Source organism: Falco punctatus, assembly GCF_963210335.1.
Source record: "Falco punctatus genome assembly, chromosome: 2".
NCBI lineage: Eukaryota > Metazoa > Chordata > Aves > Falconiformes > Falconidae > Falco > Falco punctatus.
This window is the reverse complement of record NC_137581.1, coordinates 107,061,969-107,084,941: the sequence shown is the minus strand read 5'-3', so window position 1 is coordinate 107,084,941 and position 22,973 is coordinate 107,061,969. Positions and strand designations below refer to the sequence as shown.

Below are 22,973 nucleotides of genomic sequence, written 5' to 3'. Positions count from 1 at the left end.
TCTTTTCTTTTTATATTGTTGGTGTGTTGAAATTGGAGCCTTGCTGCTGGATTTCCATACTTGGTACCTGTCCATTGAACCCATCAGACCTGCCCTTTCGTTTTCCTCTCCCTGTGCCAGCAGTTGCATTATTGTGGTTGTTCATTGCCTGTCCCTGGGTTCAATTGCTACTTCAGATCTGTCCCTTATGCTGAGCTTCCCCAGTTGCTTAAATCTGAAGTTCCTATTCTTTGTCTCCTCCTGGTATAAGTAACAAGTTAATAATACAGTAATTGTTTTAATGACCCAGGCCATTACCAAGTAAGAACCATTTATTTCAATGATGATAGAAACTTCCTAAGGAAACAGATTCATAAGGTTTTTTTACAAAAGACAGAAGGTACGCGGGGATAGATAGACATAGTGTGTGCATTTACTGTATATACACTAGTATATTTGTCACAAATTTCAATATACAGCTTAAAATTGCTTGGTAGTATTATAAATGGTGTCAGACTCTCTGGATCTTAGGTTCCAGAAGCACACATTATTACATAATAATGTTGTAAACAGAAACTAAATTTCTTAGGAAAACAGTTGATTAGTTCTGGATGTTAATTTTACTTGAATAAACATCATGAATACAGTAAGCCAGACTGTTTTGATGAGCAGTTTCTTCATTCATAAAGAATTTTTTCAGAAGCAAACTTTTTTATTTAGTAGTCATGTCTTAAGAACGTTTGCATTTTCTAAGGCTATGGGATATACAGTAAGAAGTACTTTTATGAGTATGAGCCAGTGAGAACTAAAGTGTTCTGTGGCCTAAATGAGAGGATTATTACAAAATCGACATGTGTAAATATAAGTTGGGGAACTATAAATTTGGAGAATAGCATTATTCTTACTAACTTTTATCAAATACGTCCTTCAGCCTATCACATGAAACTCGTATGTGTCTGATAAATACTTCGGATGAAAGTCAGCTTTTTTCTTTTTGCTTCAAACTCAGACCTCAAAATCGGTTGATCAGATAGGAAACTTCAGTAGATGAGTTTCTTGAATGAATTCCACCACTAATTGCTGTAAAATAAAATCATAGGTTTCCATTTAACACTATAACATTGAAGTGAAATATGTATTTTAAAACTAGGTTAATGTTGAATTTATTATGATTGTGCGAGAAGACAAAGTGATCATACATGTGCTTGAAAATTGGATATCTTTTCACTAAAAAAAAAAAAAAAAATCCCCATGTAAGAATTTACAAAAGATGAAGCTATTTTAAAGTAAAATAAAAAAAAAAACCTGCATGAATTTCATGTAGTATATGTAAATTTGTGTAATCTGTAACCAACTGACAGGAGTGCAAACTATCGAGGCAAGCTGTTTTTTTGTTTTTAAAGAGGAGGTTAGACTCAGACTGTTCCCCTTCTGTTATGACTTCTATTAAGATCTCTTCATAATACTGTGATTCAGGATTCAAGTCATAGGTGAACTGTTGCAACTTAATGAGTTGCGTATCAGCTGATTTGCTGAAAAAGACCTTGGACCTGCTCCAAGTACAGCAAACATGAGATGAAATAAATTAGCTTAAACCTCCGGAATATTTTTGTTTTATGTTTGCTACAAACTAAAAGCTTGCACGGAGTAGGCTACCATGGATTAGGTGATATTTAGAAACTTATTTTTCTGACATAAGTTATGCTAGGTAAATGCTCTGTGACATAAATTGATTGCACCACTCTCATGTGGTGGTAGTATCTGGCAGCAGGTCTTCACTGTATTGTCTTTTTTTCATGCAAATTATGAAAAACATATATGCAAAAACATTTCAAAAGAGAATCCTTTATTGTCTGCTCCAAAACTCTTGCATGCCAAAGGAAACTGTTGTGTTGATCTGCTTTCTGAGAGAAGTTGAACCAAAAATTTGGGGTTTTAATATTAAAGTGGTGTAATCACTGGTAATGTGGATGGTAATAAACTTCTGAACGCATAGTGTGGTGGTATAGATGAATAAAGAACAAGGGGCTAGGGAGGTGCAATGAAGAATAATTTAATGGAAGTGTGAGTTGGAGTTGACCTTGATAGATTTTTTTTTTTAAATTTTTTTTTTATTAACAGTAGGAGCTTTTGTTGACCACATAATATTCACCTAAGTTATGAGTTATTTTCTGAAGAACGGTTCCCGTATAAAGCAGCTTACCTCTTAATCTAACATTCTTCATTGTTGTATAAGAATTTCATCACTCTGACCTGGCTAGAGACTGGCTAAAGGAATAGTCTCCTTTTTGAGTGATCAGAGTAATCCCATACTTCTCCATCAGCCTGCGTGGCTGCTGGTTTGAGGCTTACTCCATCTTCAGTTGTGACCACTACGACTACTTACTGAAAAACCAGCTTGTCTCCAGTGGAGATGAGTTGTTTGTGTGTGACTACCTGCAGATGGGTGGAAAATACAACCTAAGCACTGCATTTTGGAGTGGAGTAAGTAGCGTGTGTGGTCATGGGATTTTCTCATTGCTGTTGACCTTTCTAGCTTTTTTCCTGCTCTCGGGCTGTTGAACAGAGCCATGTTTGCCTGTGACCCAGGTTGTAATTTTAGCCCAAATTACATTGTTCTCAATACGGCAGCTCACATATCAAAACTCTTCTGGGTGAGGCATTTACTGGTGGTTGTCGTAATTGCTTTAGTACTTCTGAAGAAGAATTTCAGGCATCTGAGTTAAAGTATCCTTCTGATGTGCTGGAAGGCCTGAGTTGACTATAAAAGACATAAGAATAAAATTCTGAGGTACTGGTTTTGTGGACATAGCATTTTTCTACACTTGCAGATCATGACAGATCGCCTAGTTTACTTTGCAGGTAATAGCGCTTCCTTTAAGGGCTCACTAAATAAAACAGAAATCCAGCCATCTTTATTTGGGGAAATAGGGCTAAGTTTAAAACTAGTTTTTTGAAGATACTGGTGTTAACAGAAAAGTTTCTTCTACAACTTCTTTTCAGTTTCAGCTGTCTCTTAGGACAAGTCACCTCATTGTCACTGTTGTAAGTTCGGGGTTTTATTTTGATCCGATGAGAAACGCACAGACAAATAAGCCCAGGGAAGGAAGGCAAGCTATCTCTACAGTGAGTCAGCTCATCTAGGAGAAACGTCAAAAGCTAGATGAAACTCTTTGGGTATGAGTATTGGGCTGGCCTGTGGAAGGAGAAATACAGACAACCTGCTCATCTGTCTGTGTGAGCAGTCATCAGTTTTGAATCTGTACCCCTTTCTCCCAGGTCTTTTAGCTTCTAATGTCCAAACCCAGGCTGCAGAGTAGTTCTTTTCGTAGCATGTTGATAAACTTTGGCCTTGGAGGAGGGAGCCTGAAACCAGCCAAGGCTCTGTGTGCCTGTCTGTCTAACATTGCACATAAAAGTCTCTTTTGCAGTTTCCCCTCTCTGTCTGGCTGACTTGCAAAATGAGACTTTTGGCCCTTGAAATAATGATAACCAATGACCTTGGCTTTTTGGAAGGTCTTGTGCAGTTGATGGACATTCTTGTTGGCCCTGGCTACTCAAAGCATGGCTGTGCCTGACAGGGGGATGATTTGTACTGTGGTGTGATGTGGGATAGTGAAACCTGTCCATACTCAGGAGGGGGAGTGCTGTCACTACCTGCAGGAAACAAGGAGGTTGATGGGGAATGTTAGTATCTGATTCCTTAGATAATGGGAGCTGGAGAGGGAGGTAGAAGTAGGGTGGTTTCATTTTCATTACCCAGTCAGTAGCCCATCCAGCATTCCCCACATGTCCAAGTGTGGATCCTCATTTTGACTTCAGTATTTTTTTTCTTAGTTCTCCTATTGAGATGAGCTACTTCAAGTAGACAGAATTTAGATTTAAATACGTTCAGAAAAGGAATACACAGACAGAGTAGGAAAGAATTAGGTGAAGTAAGGAATTTCCCCACTTCTTATGAAACTATGTGAAAGTATTTGGCTCACCAGTGCACAGAAAAATACTTGCAGAATTTGCAGCTGCATTGGGAAAACTCTGCACGTGCTCCTCCATGAGAAGGGCAAAACAACTATGCTCGGTTGAGGTATCCTTTTTCAAAAGAGAAGGTTGTCTTTGTCACACGTTCCCTGGAAGCAACAGATAACTAGCTGAAGTAATACATTTCAGTGTATTGCTTTAAGAGGGCTTTTGGAAACCATGGATTCCTCAATTTGTCCCGTAGCTTTGTGAAACTTAAAACGTTAAGAGGAAGAAAGACTACTGCCTGCCATATCTTAGCAAGAGCAAGCTGCTGAGGTTTTTATCTGGCTTGGAAGCGGAAGGGAGCCATTAGCAGGGTTAGTGGTTGGAAGAGTGCAGGGCACAGGAGGGATGGACTGGAATGATGCTCAGCAATCCGTGTGGGCTCGCTCTCCTCTACAGTAAGACTTGCCTTTCGTTCTGTTTCACTTTTAATTTTGAGAAAGATAGTTTTGCTTTTCAGATGTGATTGATCTCACTGGAGATGATAAAGATGATCTTCAGAGGGCAATTGCCTTGAGTTTGGAGGAGTCAAACAGGGCATTCAGGGAGACTGGAATAACAGATGAGGAACAAGCCATTAGCAGGTAAACAAACAACTTATATAAAGCAGAAATTAAATTAAAGAGTTGGAGATTGGCCTGTATTGCTTTTTCTTTAACTTTTAATTTAACAGAGAATAACTTGTTTACTTTCACTTGTGCTGCTGATATGCCTGGCTTCAGGATGTTGCTTTAATGTATTGTATGTTCTACACTGGAAAATAGTCTATTATATGTGGGCTAGGATTTAATAGTATGTTTCATGTTGATTTATGTGTTTAAATATTGAGGAAGTGGATGGAGATAGAGGATATATGATCCTATTTAAATAGGACCTAAAACTAAAAGGTTTTTGTGTATCAGGTAAAAAGCAATGAAAACAAAATATAATTAAGAAGCTAATAAACTTTGTCCTGTTTTTTGCAGTGTTCACATTACAGTAACATTTTCTTATCTCTGTGCTAATGCTGAGATTGAGGGAGGGGGTAGTAATGCCATGACTTGACTATACTAAGAGCAGCTGCTGTACTTTAGCTGATAAAGTATGTTATTAACCTGTTTAACAAATAGGATTTATAAGCTTTGGGTGAAGTTAACTTCTTGGTTTAAAGTTGTATTAACTTATCTTTTTCAACTTGGGTGTGATAAGAGCCTGTAAATCAACTTTTGATCAGATTTTACAGTAACTTTTTTTACAATGTGTATTTATATGTAAATATAGATATAATTATGAAATATTTGGGACGTGTTCTAAGCCTGGGTGTAGAGCTGTGTGGGAGGGATGTTGTTGTTTTTTTTTTTTCATCTGTGGTTGGCCTTGGTCTAAGGGAGAAGGCCAGTGAATAGATCCTTGTGTTAGAAGGTTGAGTACTGCCTCCTTGAAAAATACTAATTTTAATAAAAAATGTTTAGATGGGAGAGATTCAACACAATAATTATTTCCCTTGATTCACTGTATTTGACAGACTAAATGGTTTATCAGAAAAGTCCAGCTCTGAGAATATAGAGTGTTACTTTGTCCACAGTCATTTCCTTTTTCCTTTAGAAAAATAGCTGTACTAATTGCAAGAGTAAACATACCCCTCCCTCCCCCCATTTGTGATGAAAGCAGTGTTGTTATACCAACATATATTGATGACATATTTTAGGAGAGAAAGATGGGATGAGAGGGATTTATATTCTCTATTAATAATTAGAAGATTTTTAAGGGATTGGCTTTTTTCTAAGACCTCGCTGTATGCATATATACAGGATTATGGTGGAAGTTCTGTCCAGCTCTGATTCAGAAGTTCAGCTCTTGCATGCTTCTTTTTGAAGGACAGAATTGGCATTCTGTCAGAGTTGTGATTTAGGTAGGCTGTCAGCCTATTTGTGGATTTGAAAATATTTCTCCCTTTTTTTCCCCTGTTCCCCAAGTTTTGACTGCTGCTGTGCTCACTTCTTGGGAGCCTGGAAGCTTTAGATTTTTTTTAATTATTATTTATTTTTTTTTCCCTGTAGGCTTTGCTTTTTCACTTCTCAAACTAAAAAGCCCTTTTTGGTCTTGTCTGCTTAGCCCATAAGTATTATAAATACAGTCTATTTAAATTAAGGTGGGGTTTTTTTTGGTTGCAAAGAATAACAAAGTATGCCATATTTTTTTCTGTATGTACAAAGTACATACATTTTGTATGTGTATAGTACTTTGTATGTAGATAATTTGTTTAGTTATATACAGAGAAAGTGCTGTTTTCTTGATGAAACAGAGATATATATTTGATGGCAAACTTAGGCACAATAGCATGTACTATATTAAGAGCTTGTTACTACCAAGGGGAATATGGCCTGCACACCATACAACATTTTCTATACTTGCAGTAGTATTCTTTGGAGCATTTGTTGCATGAATTCATTTTGCAAAGCCATACAAAACTAGCCACTGAAAGATCCAGAGTGTATCATGGCATAAGAAAGCGAACAGGGCTTTGCTTGTGAATGAAAGCAGAGAAGAGTGAGAATCTTGGGGATTTTGGCAGCATTGAGGTATTAAATCAACTCCGTTACATACCAAGATACACCCTGAGCTGATGGCAAGTTATGTCAGAGTTGTACAAATACACGAAGTTCAGAATTCTTGAATTCTTCATCTGAACTGTTCAATCAGTTTTCTTAAGGACAGGGCTTCAGACTGTTTTTTTTTTAAAAAAAAAAAAATTTAAAAAATCACTTTGTAGTTAACACCCCACAGAAGAATGCTGGCATTCTAATAGAAAGCACAGTATGTGTGCGGGACTTCTCAAAACAAAAAGAGCAAATGTGGTTGTAAACAAGTCAAGCTGCAGCCATTTACTTATGCTTTTCTGGGTTAAGTAAGAAGCAGAAATCAAATAGGAAGTCAATAAGAAGCAAATTAAACTATGGAAATATTTATTTTTTAATGATGTAGGATGTGTGCATATTTAAATAGTCTTTGGTGTGGAGTATATTTTTCTTTAAAGGGATTCATAGTGGTTTGGAACATAATTTGCACTGATTTTGTTAAGGTTTCCAAGGGAGCATTAATGGAATTTCTTGACTTGTGTAATTAATGTTGTAATGCACGTAGAATTTGTCTTCCTGAATGTAATTGCCTTGTGCTGCTTAATGAGGACAGATCTGATTACTATGTAGGTGTTGGGAAGAGTGCAACTGAAATGTCCAAGTGTCCAAGCTGAACATCTTGTACATGGAACATTATTTTTTTTTACTATTCCTTCTTTAAATCTCCTAGGGAAATGCATGTGATCAGTGTATTTCCTAATACAAAGAAGTTTCTCCTGTTTATCTTACTTTTCATGGATTGAAGGAGAGTGAGGCTGGCCAGGTAGGGCTTCACTGGGGAAGCTAGCACGATACGACTGAAAGGAGAAATTAGCTGGCCTGTGTTGTGCCTAGGGTAGTAGCCATATTAAAGTGAGAGCCCATGCTATAGGTGCATAAGGATGTACACAACCCCTAAGCATTTTTTTTTATTTTATTTTTTTTTTAACACTGTCATGGGAAGTGCTGGGGACTCTGCACTGTGGTTAAGCATTGTGTCCGTAGGTGAAACTGGGAAGGGATGTAGGGTTGGGGATATTCCTGGATGTCCAGTTTTAAGACGGTCACGGTGTAAAGAGCTTTGTTTGCTCTTGTAGCCGAGTAGCCTGCCGGAGCGGGCTTTTCTGCAGCATGTTTAGTGAGCTTCCTCAGAATGGTTTGGCTGAACTTTTGTGCTGTGGATTTACTTTGCCCAAGGCTTATTGCATTGTCTGCCTAGCCCCATGCAAGCAGCTCTGCAAAGCCGCTTGGCTGTGCCCAGCTTGTTGCAGAGAGAGAAATAAACCACTGCTTTGAAGTCCCGAGCCAAGCCTGCCATTAACAAACCCTCACTCCAGAGTTTCCCACCGAACCAGATTCTAGCACTTGGAGGTGGGGAAGCCTTTGGTCCTGTGAGGCTAGAGAAGTGCCATACCCTTTACATAGATATGGTTCTGCCGCTGGTGACTGCTGCTGTGGTCTCGAGGGTCTCGAAGAGGGTGTTTCTGCTGCATAATCAGAATTGCTAAACCCTTGTACTAAGTTTCTGGAAGGATGCTAATTTTGTTGAGAACAATGACTGGGTAAGGGTTTTTTTTTTGTCAAGGTAGTCCCCCAAATCAGGACTGTATGAATATAATGTAGTAGACATTATACTATAAAGAGGTTTATTCGCTGTGCTTGTAAATACATTCATTTATGTAGCTTTTGAGCAGATCGTTAAATTCCTATTTACTGTCCTCACTTTTATTTCAGTTTGCATCACAGCTGTCGCTGTGACTGAAAGTGAATTTGGCAGGTGGGGTGTGCAGCTATTGCATGTGCTCTCTGAGGACAGATAATGTTAAGTAAAATTGAGGAAAAATATGAAGCTTTGAGAATCAAATACTTTATTAGACATGGAAACAGATTTGAGATGGAGCTAGAGATGAGGAAATCCCCCACCTGGTAAACAAATGCAAGGAAGAAATTTTAGTAGGTTGATGAATGGTAATACCCTTGGGATCAGGGGACTGCTTCTGTTTGAGAATATCTATTTTTCTGAACTTGAATCTCAAAATATTTTGAAATATTCTTGAGCTTGGCTGGGGGGTAGGTGGGCAGGGAAGTTTTGATTGTTTCGCTGAAAGGAAAGTGATACGGAAGTAGGTATTATAGTCCTGTTACAGCATCAGTGTGAATTTATTCCAGTCTGTCAGAGTCTTCATGTCAATTTTAAAGATCCCTTCAACTTAGTTTAGACAAGTGGTTTTTTTTAAAGTAATTCCACCTGGATGAGAAATTATTTGAAATGTGTTTGAGATTTGTTTTGCATTCACTTTTAATGCCCCCATCAAATAACTTTTACTCTTAAAGGAGAGATACACTAGTCATATAACACTTTGGAAGGATTGTATCAGTGAGGAGGGAAATTAATTTGTTTACATTTTGGAATTTGCTTAGGAGATAACATTATTGTAAAAAGATACTTGCAACTAGCAACTATTGAAGAGTCAGGTTCCATCCCTGTGCATTGTTTGAAGGGATGTCAGAGCAGAAAGTTGAGAGGATTGTATGCCTGTCCTTTCAGTGCTGTTTACAATGTTATCTGTCAAAAAAAGTCAGAAATTGATTAATTCTTAGGAAATAACAGTTTTAGGTTCTTCCTGAGATATACTGATAGAAAAGTGGTAGTTATACCAAGTGGTGTCTTGCTTTCTGAATGCTTCTGTTTTACTTTTTTTTTTTTTCCAAAATAAGTAGAAATAACAAATTAGTATGTCCCCCAAAGCAGTTATCTACAGTAAATTCATATAATGCTTCATAGTTCTTGTATATCTTGTAAGATACCTTTTCTTGCTTTAACAAGAGCATAGCTTGAAACAAAAGGTTACAGTTAGGAAACAGAGGGATTACATTGTGTGTGGTCCCAGTTCCTGTCCCCGTGCCCTGCTCCCTGCCCTGTTCCTTTGCTTTTTCTGAGGTGTTGCAACTTTGTCCTTCAGGAACTCCATTTACAGACCAGCCTAAACCTGCTTTTATTGGATGTTAGTGCATCTAGAAGTGAAGGGGGCAATCCTTCATGCTGCTCAGACTGCTTAGATGCTTGTCACGCAGCTCCTGAATTCCTGCGCTCAGCCTTTTGTATGATAGTCTGAGCAGGTAGTTGAGGTGGTGACTACTGTGTCAGTGGCGCGTATGCCAGGCAGCTTTGCTTATGAGGTAGAGCCATTGTTGTATGACCTGAATATATCCATCTCCATCTTTTATTTAGAAATGCGGCTACCACAGATAACCTGTAAGGTGTTCTTTGTTTTCTTTGTTGCCTGTCTAAGAATATGTGCTGATATAGAAATGCCGTGTTGAGTGAAGCTTGAGTTTGGGAGCATAACACATGTCAGATCTTACTGTCATGTGAAATGTCAACATTCAGCATAAATCACCTAGGAATAGTTTTCTGCAAAAAGAGTGATCGTTGAAGCGTACAATTAACCTGTTGGCTAATTTGGGTGGCATTTGAAAAATTGTGGGAAGATGTCTTTCCATGGCTCATAAAGTAATTACTTGCTATGTAAAGTGATTAATACAGTTGCATAAGTTGCAAAAATGGAAACTAAAAAAGGATCTTTCATTTTTGCAAGTTTGCCTAGCTAGCTTTGATTTCCTGTCAGTAAAATAAATATTGATGCCTTTGTGCTGTGCATACCGATAAAAGCATTTGTAGATGAAAGCACTCCACTAACAGTGCTGCCTAAGATTTCTTGTTGTCCATCGTGTTTGAATCTGTTCTTAAATAATTGATGACTGACAGACATGGCTCTTGTATCTAGAGCTCTTACAGGAAATTCACTCACTTACTGATACTATTTTCCAAAAGGTAAGGGAATTACTGTAACATACCTAAAAGTAAAATAACATCTTCCTTTTGAAGACATATTATTGCATATATATTTAAAACCAAACTCAGCAACTTTAAGTTAGCAGATGATGTAATTGTCTGTATTAGTAAATGAGGCTGGTTTACTATGTCATGTGTTTTTTTTTTTTCTTTTTTTTTTCTTTTTCTCACATTTTTTCCCTCCATTCTGTTCCGAAGAGTTCTAGAAGCCAGTATTGCAGAAAATAAAGCAAGTTTAAAGAGGACACATCCAGAGGTATGGAGTGACTCTCCAAACCCTTATGATCGAAAGCGGCAAGACAACTGTCCAGTAGGATTAAAGAATGTTGGCAACACGTGCTGGTTTAGTGCTGTCATTCAGGTAAGCACCCTCTTTGGTTAGCAGTGTATACTCTTCATTGTATTTATTGTGAGGTGAGTTATTTTCAGTGGATACCTTAAGATACCAGTTTTCCTGGGAAGTTTATGCTGCTGCATGAGATGGTTTTGAGCATTACTTATTTATTGCATCTCTTAATGTGTTCATCCGTAAGTCTGATTGAAGTGTAGAAAGTACTGTAGCATAACTAAGCGAGGCTTCAAAATGTTTCTTACTAAAATGTTGTTGAAGACAGTGAGTTGAGTCTCCTGAAGATCCTGGATGTCTGCAGCTCACGCTGACATCAATGACAATTGTGGATGCCTGAAACCATGTGAAAACTGGATTACGGATGAGGAACAGGCTTTTTTATATTAAAAGGAACGCATGCAAATGACTGGAAGGGGGTGGCTGATAATGGGGGTATGCAGAGGAAGTGAAACACTCTCAATCATGGACTGCTTATAGAATAGCTACAAGGAAATAGCTGAGCAGGGTTAAGGAAGGAATAGCAGATAGAGAAAAAGACTTGGAGGAGGAAAGTAAAGGTCTGATACAGATGCAGGTGTGTCTGTTTTGGGTTGTTTTACCTAATGCAGCCAATATATGTGTTTTTAGTCTGTTCTAGTGTATATGTAGCTTAGTTAAAAACTACCTTTTTTTTTTTTTTTTTTAAGATAGTCTCAGTAGGGAAATGAGTACAGTTACTGCAACTTTTCTAGTGAAATCTAATGTTGGGTTTGCGTGGCAAGACTTTGGTAGCAGCAGGGCTACAGGGATGGCTTCTGTGAGAAGCTGCTAAAAGCTTCCCCCATGTGTGGTGCCAATGCCAGCCGGCTCCAAGAGATACCCGCCACTGGCCAATGCTGAGCCCATCAGCAATGGTAGTAGCATCTCTGTGATGACATATTTAAAAAGAGGGAGAAAACCACACCCTGCACAACAAATTGCAGCCAAGGAGAGGAATGAGAATATGTGAGAGAAACAACTCTGCAGATGCCAAGGTCATTGAAGAAGGAAGGAGAGGAGATGTTCCAGGTGCCAGAGCAGAGATTCCCCTTGAAGCCCACAGTGAGGCAGGCTGTTCCCCTGCAGCCCATGGAGGTTAATGGTGGAGCAGATGCCCACCTCCAGCCTGTGGAGGACCCCGTGCCAGATAAGCTGTGACCCTGTGGGAAGCCTGTGCTGGAGCAGGCTCCTGGAAGGACCTGTGGAGGGAGGAGCCCATGCTGGAGTGGCCTTGCTGGTAGGACTTGTGGGGAGCCCATGCTGTAGCAGCCTGTTCCTGAAGGATGGCACCCCGTGGAAGGGACCCACACTGGAACAGTTCATGAAGAACTGCAGCCCATGGGGAGGGCTCACTTTGGAAAAGTTAATGGAGGACTGTTTCCCATGGGAGGGACCCCATGCTGGAGCAGGGGAAGAGTGTGAGGAGTTCTCCCCCTGAGGAGGAAGGAGTGACAGAGACAACATGTGATGGACTGACTGCAACCCCCATTCCCTGTCCCTCTGCACTGCTGCTGGGGCAGGAGTTAGAGAAAATCAGGAGTGAAGTTGAGCCCAGGAAGAAGTGAGGGGTGGGGGAAGGTATTTCTAAGTTTTGGTTTCATTTCTCATTATCCTACTCTGATTTGAATGGTAATAAATGAAACTAACTTTCCCAAGTTGAGTCTGTTTGGCCTGTGATGGTAATTGGCGAGTGTGTCCCTGTCCTTATCTTGACTCACAAGCTTTTTGTTATGTTTTCTTTCTCCTGTCTAGCTGAGGAGGGGAGTGATAGAGCAGCTCTAGTGGGCATCCAGCCAAGGTCAACCCACCATAGTTCTAGTATCAATAATTCATTGTACATAAACTTTATGAATCCATCTTTAAAGAGATTTTCTTTTTAAAGAAGTAATTGCTAAACCTGTATATGCTTCTGTAAATAATCTGTAGAGATACTCAAAAGTGACCAGAAAACTGTGGGTGAAACTGGACTACAATAGGGGGAAATTTATTTTTACTATACAAGAAGCAAATTCAGCATATTATAACTTCTCATAGTCTGATGTTTTAAGTCGAAGCAAATAAAGTATCTAATATTTTTAACAAATTACTGTCAGGCTGAAGCACTTCAGAAACTAATGCTGTTACTTTCATACTGATGGCTGTTGTACTTCAGGCTGAGTCCATTCAGATCTGTGTTCTGCCTAGCAATTTCAGCAAATGGATGTTTACAGAGGAGTACAAACACTATGCATGATACTGCTCTGTTAAAACACTCCCAAGCCTCCAACTGCTTGTATCTTGGGGGAGTCTCTTAATCCTTTTAGTTTTAGTCGGTAATCCCCAGAGGACCTCTCTTTTATGTACTTGTCTCCCTTGAACCCTGAAAACTTCTTGTACCCATAGAGCCCTTTGGGTAGGAATTATATGGTTGTGCTCCCTACTGCATGAAAACTGCCTTGGTTTTTTTTTGTTTGTTTTTTTGAACCTGGCTCACACTAGCTTTATATTGTTGCCTCCATGTCTCCTGGTGGACAAGTCAGTTAAAAGTTGATTGCCGTTACAGTTCTGTGGACTGCTGTCATACTCGCTTTCAGCAGGTTGGTGGTCTTTTCCCAAGCTGACTGCTGAGTTATCTATCTTGTTGCTGTTCTACATGTCTTTTGTAGCTCCAGTAGCATTTTGGTTGGGGGACCAGGAAACCTGTCAAGGTGTAAGCTATGAACTTATGAGGTGGTATGATGGACAGAGATACGGACTTTTCAGGAAAGACAACTAGGGATGACAAGGAAGGGTGTTGCCTTCCTTGTGAAGGAGCAGCTAAAATGTATGCGATGCTTTTGTGGGACAAGATGAGTTTTAAGATGAGAGTTTGTGGGTCAGGATCAGAGGAGAGATTGGTAGAGGTATCACTGATTAGTCTGTTAGAGACCACCCTCCTGAGGATGAGGATGCGGATGCGGACCAAGATTTCTTTAAAGAGGCAAGGAAGTCTCTGGATCACGGTCTGTGGTTCCCATGGGGAACTTTAATAAACATCTTCACACCTGCTGGAAGTCCAGCATAGCAGGACACAAGCAAACCAGATTTCTGGAGGGTAGCAGGGAACGCTTCTTGATATGACTACCGATGGGACAACTAGGGCTGATGTGCAGCTGGACCTGCTGTTCCCTAAAATGGAAGAACTAGTTGGAGAGGTAATAATGTGGGTACTTTTGACTGCAGTGACCATGAAACAGTGGAGTTCAAGATGCTGATGGGAGTGAGGAAAGAGTAACAGGGTACAGACCCTAGAGTTTTCAGGAGAGCAGATTTTGGCTTCTTGAGCGAGTTGATGTCTGGGTTCTCATAGGAGGTAGCTCAGGAGTGCAGAGGAGCTCAGGAAAGCTGGCAGCATCCTCTAACAGCCAGAAGGGGCCATTCTGCTGCTGAGGGCTGAGGTCCAATGCAAGCAGGCAGTGTGCAGGAGATGGAAGCAAAGATGGACTACTGAGGAGGGGTTTGCAAATGTTGCCCAGGCACGAAGGGATGGTGTTAGGGAAGTGAAAGCTAACCTAGAGGTGATGTCTCAAGGCATGTCTAGAGTAACAAGAAGAGATTTTGGTGCTCATAAAAGGCTGATCAAGGAGAACATGGTTCTGTTGCTAAATAGAGCAGGCGATTTAGTGACAGCAGGCTTAAATAAGGCTGAGGTGCTCGGTGCCTTGCTTTGCCTCAGTCTTCATCTGTGCTTGGTCAGGGAGAGGAACTCTGAGCAGTGGTTAAGGACTGAGTCAGAGATTACTTGAGAAAACTTCACCATGTAAGTCCACAGGACCCACTGAGCTGCATCCAGTGGTGCTGAAGAGAATGGTGGGAAGTCTTAGCAGGGCCACTCTTTATCATCTTTGAAAGGTCACGGAGAATCAAGGAGGTTTCTGGTTTATCTGGGGACAGGCCAAAAAGTCAGCTTGTGAAGCTATGGGATGGTCTGCATTAGTTGACCATTGAGAAGATGGAGTCAGGCTTTTCACAGCAGTGCGTGTTGGGAGGATGAGGGGCAATGGGAGTAAGTTGAGTAAGAGAGGTTCAGCTTGGAGATAAGAAGCATTATTTCCCGTGAGGACAGGCAGCAGTGGAGATTGCCTAGAGAGGCTGTACAGGCTCTGTTGAACCGTGAAGGCTTTTAGGATGTGCTTGGAAAAAGCCCCGAGCAGCCTGTTCTGATCTCACAGGTGACCTCTTGCTCAAAGCAGGAAGTTCAGCAAGAGACTTCACCAGTCCTTTCAGAACTGAACTGCCCTATGATTCTATAGTAATGTTTTCCATTTCATTCTGTCTTCCTTTCTGAATTATTTTATTCTGTTTTTAACTACTTCCTATGTTGAACTGATACTTCCATGGACCTATCTGCCATAAATTCAGAGTTTTGAATAATACTGCTTAGCTTGGTGCCTGTCATTTCCTATAGGATTGCTTCCCACCAGGTACCTCCCTGTACACTTACCTGTGCTGAATTTAGCTTTATTACAGTCTGTCAGTCCCATATGATCCTTCTGTCACTTCATCCTTGCCAGCTCTTGTTTTTGCTACATTGCCTATCTCCATACTAAGCAAGCTTGGTCATCTTGCCACTTGCTCCTTTTTCTAGATCACTTCTAAATTTTGCTTACCATCACAGACTCTCTGAATTTCCGGTAGCATCACTTCGGGATGGAACAGGTGGTTTGCTCTTGCCCTCTTTTTCTTTTTGATTGCCTATTTGTCTGTGTCTGGACCTTCCATCTTACCTCATCACTGCTTAGTTAAAAGTTTTTGTTGATTGACTTCTTTAGAAATTACTCTGAAATCCCAGTAGACTACATAAATTGGATTGCTGTTATCCATGTTCTTTTTGACTACTTGATGTTGCATGGATGTTTTTTGTTTGTGGTGAGTGAGTTTGTTTTGGTTTTGGTCTTTTTTTTAATGGGCGGGATTTAATTATCTGCAGATAATTGCGCTGTAGGTAAAGAAATGGAAAGAGTTCTTTATTTGTTCTACCACCTCCCTTCCCACCAAAGTTTTTGTGTTCTTGACCCCTTTCAGCATCTAGTAATCTATCACGTGTTTGAGTTTTCTGTTTTCCTGAGATCTTTTATGTTTCCCTTGTTCATCTCTCCTCCTTCCCTTATTCCTTCACATGCATAGCACTTTTTTCAATAGCAGAAACATTGTCCTGGTGCTAATATAGAGAAACACTTTATTTCCATAAAGTTCTTTGTGGGGCTAATATGACTTGGCATTTTACTTCGTTTTGTAATTAGATTTTACATTCCATAGTAGTCCCAAATCTCAAGATGACTGATTTCATGTGTATGTGCATTTCTGTAAAAGAAATACTTATACAAGGTAGACTGCAAATGTTTAAATACATGTTTTCAGGGAAACTTGAATTGTAATTCATTAACTACAAAGATAAGAACAGAGGCTAGAGAATGTAAAAACCTATGCTAGACCTATGCTAGACCTATGAGCTCATGTTGTTTATACCCGATGTGCAACTTTATACCTTGAAAACAGATTATAAAGAGGGCTGACTAGTTGTTATGGTCATTACCCATATTATGTGAAAATCTGTGGCATTTGGAATTATAATGGTTTGATCCTAAAACATAGCTAAACTTCTGTATTTAGGTCTATAGAATGTAATTCAAGTAAACCACTGAAAGATTTGTAACTTCGGTTGGTTGAAAACTTAGGTTATTAAATTGTCTGCCAGCCAGGAAGACTTAGGTTTCAAACAACCATCCCAGGAAATTTAATGCATGTTAATTTAGAGCATTAGCTAATACCGTATTTATTTATCCACAGGGCAGACTGACTCCTTGGGTTGCATTGACTATGCAGAAACATTTTGAGGCTTTCTTTAGGAGTCTTTTGAAACCTGACACATCGCATAGGTCAATAATATCTAAGTGTTAACTACTGTCAGTCACAATGATATACTGTGTAATATAATCTGAAACTAAAATGCAAAGGAAGAAAACTCTTTTTCTTTCTATTTAAGGGGTGCTTGTTAAGGAAAAAAAAGTGCTTTTGACACTTTGACAGTTTCCTTATGCAATGCGTCTTTCTTTATAGCCACCAATTAGCTGACTTTGTCAAATGTAGTCATCAATGGTTTGTTGTATTTGCACTAAGGGCATGAAATTCTTTTAATATATGTTTGCAATGAGTGACAGCAAACCCTAACAAGATTCAAACATTGCTAGAAATACTGTCTTTTAATCTGTATTTATTTGTGCGTTAGAGAAATATGCACATGTGAAAGTCATCCTCTTCTGTGGGGAAAAAGAGGAGTCTCTCTTCAGTTAGCTCCAAAACAAAGTTCTGCTCTCAAGTGTTACATTCAGCATCATTAAAATGAACAGTAATTTCTTCCACACTAACTTCTAAAAATCTGTCCTGCTGTTGAAGACTTTTGACTTGATAACAGCTTGAATTTAAAACTGAAAACATGTCAAAGTGAAACTGTACTAAAGCATGTCCCCTTCTTCCTTACCAAGAAACAAATCAGGTCCCTTGACAATTTTCCCGCCTCCTCTTGAATTCGTAATAAACCTACATTTTTGGCGTGAGTTCACCAATACATACTTTTGCTACTTTTTAGCTAGATTAACTTTTATAGAAGGATCTCAAAATCTTGAGGCTTTAGAATATTTCCAGAAGGTGGTTTGTGTGGGTTTTATTTTTCTCGTTATTGTAACAGTGTGTATCTGTTCTTGAAATAGAACTTAGATATTAAGTTCTTTAAAGAAATCAATAATGAATATACCACTACATGTTTCTACTTCCTTTTTTTCAGTAAATCTCAGTGGCTCCATTGTAAAAAGGTAATTTCACAATCTTCCTTGGTTTTAAGAGTTTATAGTCTGAAAATGGCTTATAAATAATACATTTATTGAGCCTGTGAAGCGGCTCCTTTGTTTCATGCTGAGCACAAGTTAAGTGTTTACAGGATGTAGGATGCCGAAGGTGGGTAATGCACAGGACACGGATGCGCTGTTGATACTGTGTCTGTAGGCTTGCTGCCCGTGCAAGTTTTCTCCCAGGTGTTTTGCTTTAGGACATTGCACAAGACTAATTTTTATCTTTTGGAGCTCCAAACAGGGTTTCAGTTATGTGTGGGAAGCAATGCACTGGCAGTACTTGCCCTTTGAAATCATGGGAGGTACCAAGTAGTAGTGAATGTTGTCCACTCGCTGCGCTAAGACACATTTCGGATGGAAGGAAGAAAGTGTGTGGGGAGTCACATGAAAGTTTTACTGTAAATGCTGCTCTGTTTCCCCTCCCCCCAGTCCCATACCTGAAGTACTAGGTGTAGTGTTTTCCCACGTCTCTTGACTTCCCACAGGCCTGTCTGGATTGTAGCTCTTCCTTTTGCCAAATTAGTTATCCCTACAGGACAGCTGGGGTTTGTCATCTCCACAGTCTTATCTCTGGGATTCTGTCAAAGTCTGGTTAGCCATTCAAAAATGAGGCGCCCCCGCCCCCCCCCCCCCCCCCCCGCAAAGTACATAGCCTGCAGAACGAAGAATTAGCAAGCTACTGTCTTACAAGCACAAATCTCCATGGATGCTCTTTAACTTTTAATTTCAGGGTCCCTAACACCACTTCTGGTGTTTCACTCTGTTGTGTCATGTTTAGGAGCAGCTTTCTTGATGTCAATATATTGGGGGTTAGGATCTCATTTGATCCTAAACTTCTACTTCTGGGAAGAAGCAAGCCAGCTTGATAAGTGAGAATCAAGCAAGTATTTTCTTCCCAGTTGGTGTCTCAGCTGTTGTTCTTACCATCTATAAAGCAGCCTACCACAAGTATCTAACTTGGCATTGTTTTGTTTTTCCCATTTGTCATGTTGAATGAGAAGGATTGTGATGGATGATGTGGTAGTGCATTAATACCAAAAATCCTAGTATATAATAAGAGTTGAATGGATGTACATTGTACGTGACTCCCTTGCTTCCCTGGACATGCAATGGAAGGTTGCGTGCTGAAGAGCGTTTAGTGCCAAATCTCCATTTGAGTTAAAATGGTCATTGATGGAATATTTTCTTTCTGCTGTTTTCTCTGTGGAACAGCCTGTAGCAGGGGTGTGGGGAGGAATAATGATTTAAATTGTTCTGTAGAGTTTCATGGACAGAGGAATAATGATGTTGAAAATCTAGTTTCTTGCATTTCCTCCCTCTGTCGCTCCTTCTGTTCCTCTGAAGTAAAGATTGACCTGTCACAGGTTCAGTCATCCTGTGATATTTGCTGACAAGATATTCCTTTTCCTGCTTTCTGTTCTTCCCTGTGGTCTCCAGTTCCCTCTGGTTGCTTGTGTGATTTTTTTCAGACTCTTGCCTTTATATTTAGTGGCATGTAATATTGCAAAACTTCTGTTGTGAAGGATTGGAAAGCTTTAGTAAATGATGGCTTTAGCTTTGGTTCATAAATAGTTGTTTATTTAATTAAAATAAAGGATAAAGAATAAGTGTTGGGTTGTGATCGTGTGTGCAGTTCCTAGGTTCGGAAGGGCATAAAGCCATTGCATTCTTTAGGTGTGTTCTTTAAAGTTGTACCACAAACTTATTTCATGTTCTTGTGCGTTTAGGCAAGAAGTTGAAAACCATAACCATATAAAGAGATGCTGGCTGTTACTTTATGTTCTAATAGAATTTTTTCTTGCTTCGAACGTGTAATAGAGGAGTGGTTGAATGGCATTTTTTAGTATGTGCCAAGACACGAGTATAAAGTGAATTCTTCTGGACACATATCATACTTACCCGTCTTCTGAATTGCAGTAATGTTCTGAGTTTGTTGCTATAAACAAGTAAATGTTCTCTCAATGCCAGCTGGTAATAGCATGGTGAGCTGTTTGTTCAAAATGTTAACCCAAGTCTGCTAGAGGTCTTAAGTTAGTTTAGAATAGAATCATAGAAAGATTTAGGTTGGAAAAGATCTTTGAGATCATAAAGTCCAGCCATTAACCCAAGACTGCCAAGTCTGTCACTAAGCACCGCATCTATGTGTCTTTAAAATTATGCTCCGGGGTTGGTGATTCCACCACCTCCCTGGGCAGCCTGCTCCAAAGCTTGACCACCTTTCAGTGAAGACATTTTTCCTAACACCCAATCTAAACCTCCTCTGGTGCAACTTGAGGCCATTTTCTCTTGTCCTGTTGCTAGTTAATTGGGAGAAGAGACCGACCCCCCCCCCCCCCCCCCCGCCTACAGCCTCCTTTCAGGTAGTGGTAGGGAGATCCCCTGAGCATCCTCCTCTCCAGACTAAACCACCCCAGTTCCCCCAGCCGCTCCTCATAGGACTTGTGCTCCAGACCCTTCACCAGCTTCGTTGCCCTTCTCTGGACACGCTCCAGCACCTCTGTGCCCCTCTTGTAGTGAGGGACCCAAAGCTGAACACAGGATTTGAGGTGCAGCCTCACCAGAGCTGAGTACGGGGGGACGATCACTGCACTTGTCTGGCTGGCCATGCTCTTTCTGATACAAGCCAGTTGTTTGACTTTTCAATATCAAACAATATGAAAGCTGTTTCCCATCTTCTTCCATGTTACACCTCAGCCTTTTGGAAAAGCAAAACATGACAGCTTAAAACTGTGTTTCATACCCTGTTTTTCAGTGTTTTGGAATGCCGATTCGTTAACTGTTCATAAATAAAAACATCTTTTTTGAGATACTTTCCAAAGCTTTTAAGACCCGGGATTGCATGTCTTTGTGACTTTGAAAATGCTAAGTATTTCCCTGACTGCTGCGACTGTACATGTGGAGTTATTCTGCAGAAGTTCAGCCATAAGACAGTGTCATATCTGTCTGTAGGAGTTTTGTTTCAGAGAGGGAGAGCAGAAGAAAACCCTCCTCTTCCTATACTTTCACAATGAGGTTTGAACAGAAATCTGCTCAAGTCCCAGCTTGGAAGCTGTTTTCCTCTCTTCCCTTCCCTCTTCCTTACATGCAATTTTCTAAAGAATGTGGGGATTTTCAGGAAGGCTTTTGACTGTGCCAAATTCTCAATGCATGGAGAAAAGCAGATTCAGGAGTGTATTTTGGGTGACTTCCTCATTTTCTTAAGGCTTGGTTGTTTCTTCTCTAAAAGGTAAAAGACAAAACACGGGGCTGTTATATGCTGAAGAGAACATATATTTAAAATACTCAATAGTCTTGTTACAGTAATTTTCTACATTGCAAGTAAAATGTGTTTAAATTCATTTGAATATCCACATAGCAGTTTCCTTTTAGTTTAAGCACTGCAGGTAGAATTCTTGTTGTATCCGTGCTTGCTGAGTTTTACTGCTGTGCAGTGCATGCGTAGGCTCAAACATAGGCCTGATGACAACGTTTAATGCCCATCATTAGTCTATCCTGACAACAGGACTTACCACTTACACGAGTAAAATGTCCAAGAGCGGAGCAGGAGGCAGCCCAAGTGTGAGTTATAAGGACGTGCTGGGTGGAAAGGACCATAATGCAGGAGCAGAGAGCGGCCAGCACAGAGGCAACAAACAGCTACTTCATGGGCTTTGTTGTGAGAAAAGTAGGTTTAAAAATATGAACCAAAAGAGAAAACAGTAACATAGATCAATAAATAGGAAAGGTGGGAAGGCCTTAAAGAGGAGGGAGAAGTGATTCTCCCCATTTAGTGGTATAGATTCCGAAAGACTTGAATGTTGGAGAGAAGTGGGCTTGGTTGCCAGTGAAGTTGGTTATGTTTTTGCAGCATGGAGCTTCGGACACTAATATTCAATCTGAGGCATGCAGGGAGGGTAAGTCACTAATAAGCCTAAGTGCAGTGTTTAGGAGTTTTATTTTGAACCCCCATAGTACTTTAAATGTAATCGTTTTCGGTATTTGAAGTTCTTAATGTTATTGGAAGGAACATATGCTAATGCATGCAGGTGGGAACATACATTCCATAAAGTTCTGTGTTTTCTTTGATTTAGATTAATGGCATGAATAAAAAATTATTCCTAATAATGGCTAATCTACCCCACTAAAACTAGCTGTCTATACAGTAAATCACCAAAATTGTTTATAAAGTGAAAATGTAAGTCTAATTTGTTAGGTTGGCAGAGGCAAACTATTCCAAATAATATACTTAATGACACAGGCAGAGCTCTATTTTTGCTTTTTATTTTTAGCGCAATAATAATGTATTTGTTCTTTGAGATTCCTCTGTGCTTGTTCCTCAGAATGAAGGTAGATGGTCTCTGCTTCGTGGCTTTAAAATCTGAATAAATGTAAAATTGTAAATGCATAAAATGCCCCAGATGACTAAATGAGGCAAATGGGTGTTGTGATGTGTTAATGCATATATAAGCTTTCAACTTACACAAGATCATGTTTTAGCTAAGTGCCAGTACCTGAAGCAATTCCTTTAGGAACTCTGTAGGAACGCATACTCTTCTGCCAAAGAGTTGCTCTTCAGGCTGTGCTAATAAGATACATTTAGGTTTTGGGTACTAGCCAAATTAAGTCCTTCCTAAATTTTCTATGCCAAAATTCAAGTTAGTCTTTGTATTTTTTTGTTAAAACTCAAGCCTTGGCACTAATTTGGACAAATTCCTAGCCAGTATTGGCCGTTGACACATAGGTATCCTTATGTACACCTACGCCAGTCGTTGCATCCTTGCCTTGATGGTAAAAGGTAAAAGCCTTCCCTTTAGCAAGACAGAGCCTACAAACAGGGAGTCTGTGGCCTCCCACAAGAATGGAAATTGCACAACTTTTTCTTGGGGCTGCTCTAAGAGAAACTGGAATGACGATCACATTTCACAATACACTGGTGGTGTTCCAGCTGTGTACCAGTAGATCTGTCCTATTTTGTTTGCTAAGCATCGGTAGTAACTGGTTGGGTTTTGCTTTTGTTTCTCTTATCACCTTAGAAGCTCAGGTCTTCTGCAGCCGTTAACAGCCCTGGTCAAATGTATCCATTCTACTTAAAATATCCTAGATGATTTTCAGCCAAATGAGAACATTTTTGTCATCTTGCTGACTCGTTTAGAATTAGTAGTCTGAAACAACTTGAAAGTCCTCCTTTCCAAGCTTAACCTTTGTGAATTGAATGGGGAGGTGGCTGTGTTCCTAGTATTACGAAATTAGGGTTTTCGTGTAAACTTGTGTAAAGTTGATCCATATTAAGAATTCCCCAGTTCTTG

At 39.8% G+C, this 22,973-nt stretch overlaps 1 protein-coding gene across 3 annotated transcripts in view; it reads left to right on the top strand.

Moving 5' to 3' along the window:
* USP25 (ubiquitin specific peptidase 25) overlaps positions 1 to 22,973 on the top strand; it is a 97,459-nt gene that overhangs the window by 28,049 nt on the left and 46,437 nt on the right. For 2 of the 3 annotated variants that reach the window (XM_080374513.1, XM_080374512.1), the window contains exons 4-5: positions 4,463 to 4,586; positions 10,654 to 10,816. In XM_080374513.1, the coding sequence (XP_080230639.1) occupies positions 4,463 to 4,586; positions 10,654 to 10,816 (287 nt within the window). The remainder of the gene's footprint in view (positions 1 to 4,462; positions 4,587 to 10,653; positions 10,817 to 22,973) is intronic. The other variant, XM_080374514.1, reaches the window with a different exon arrangement.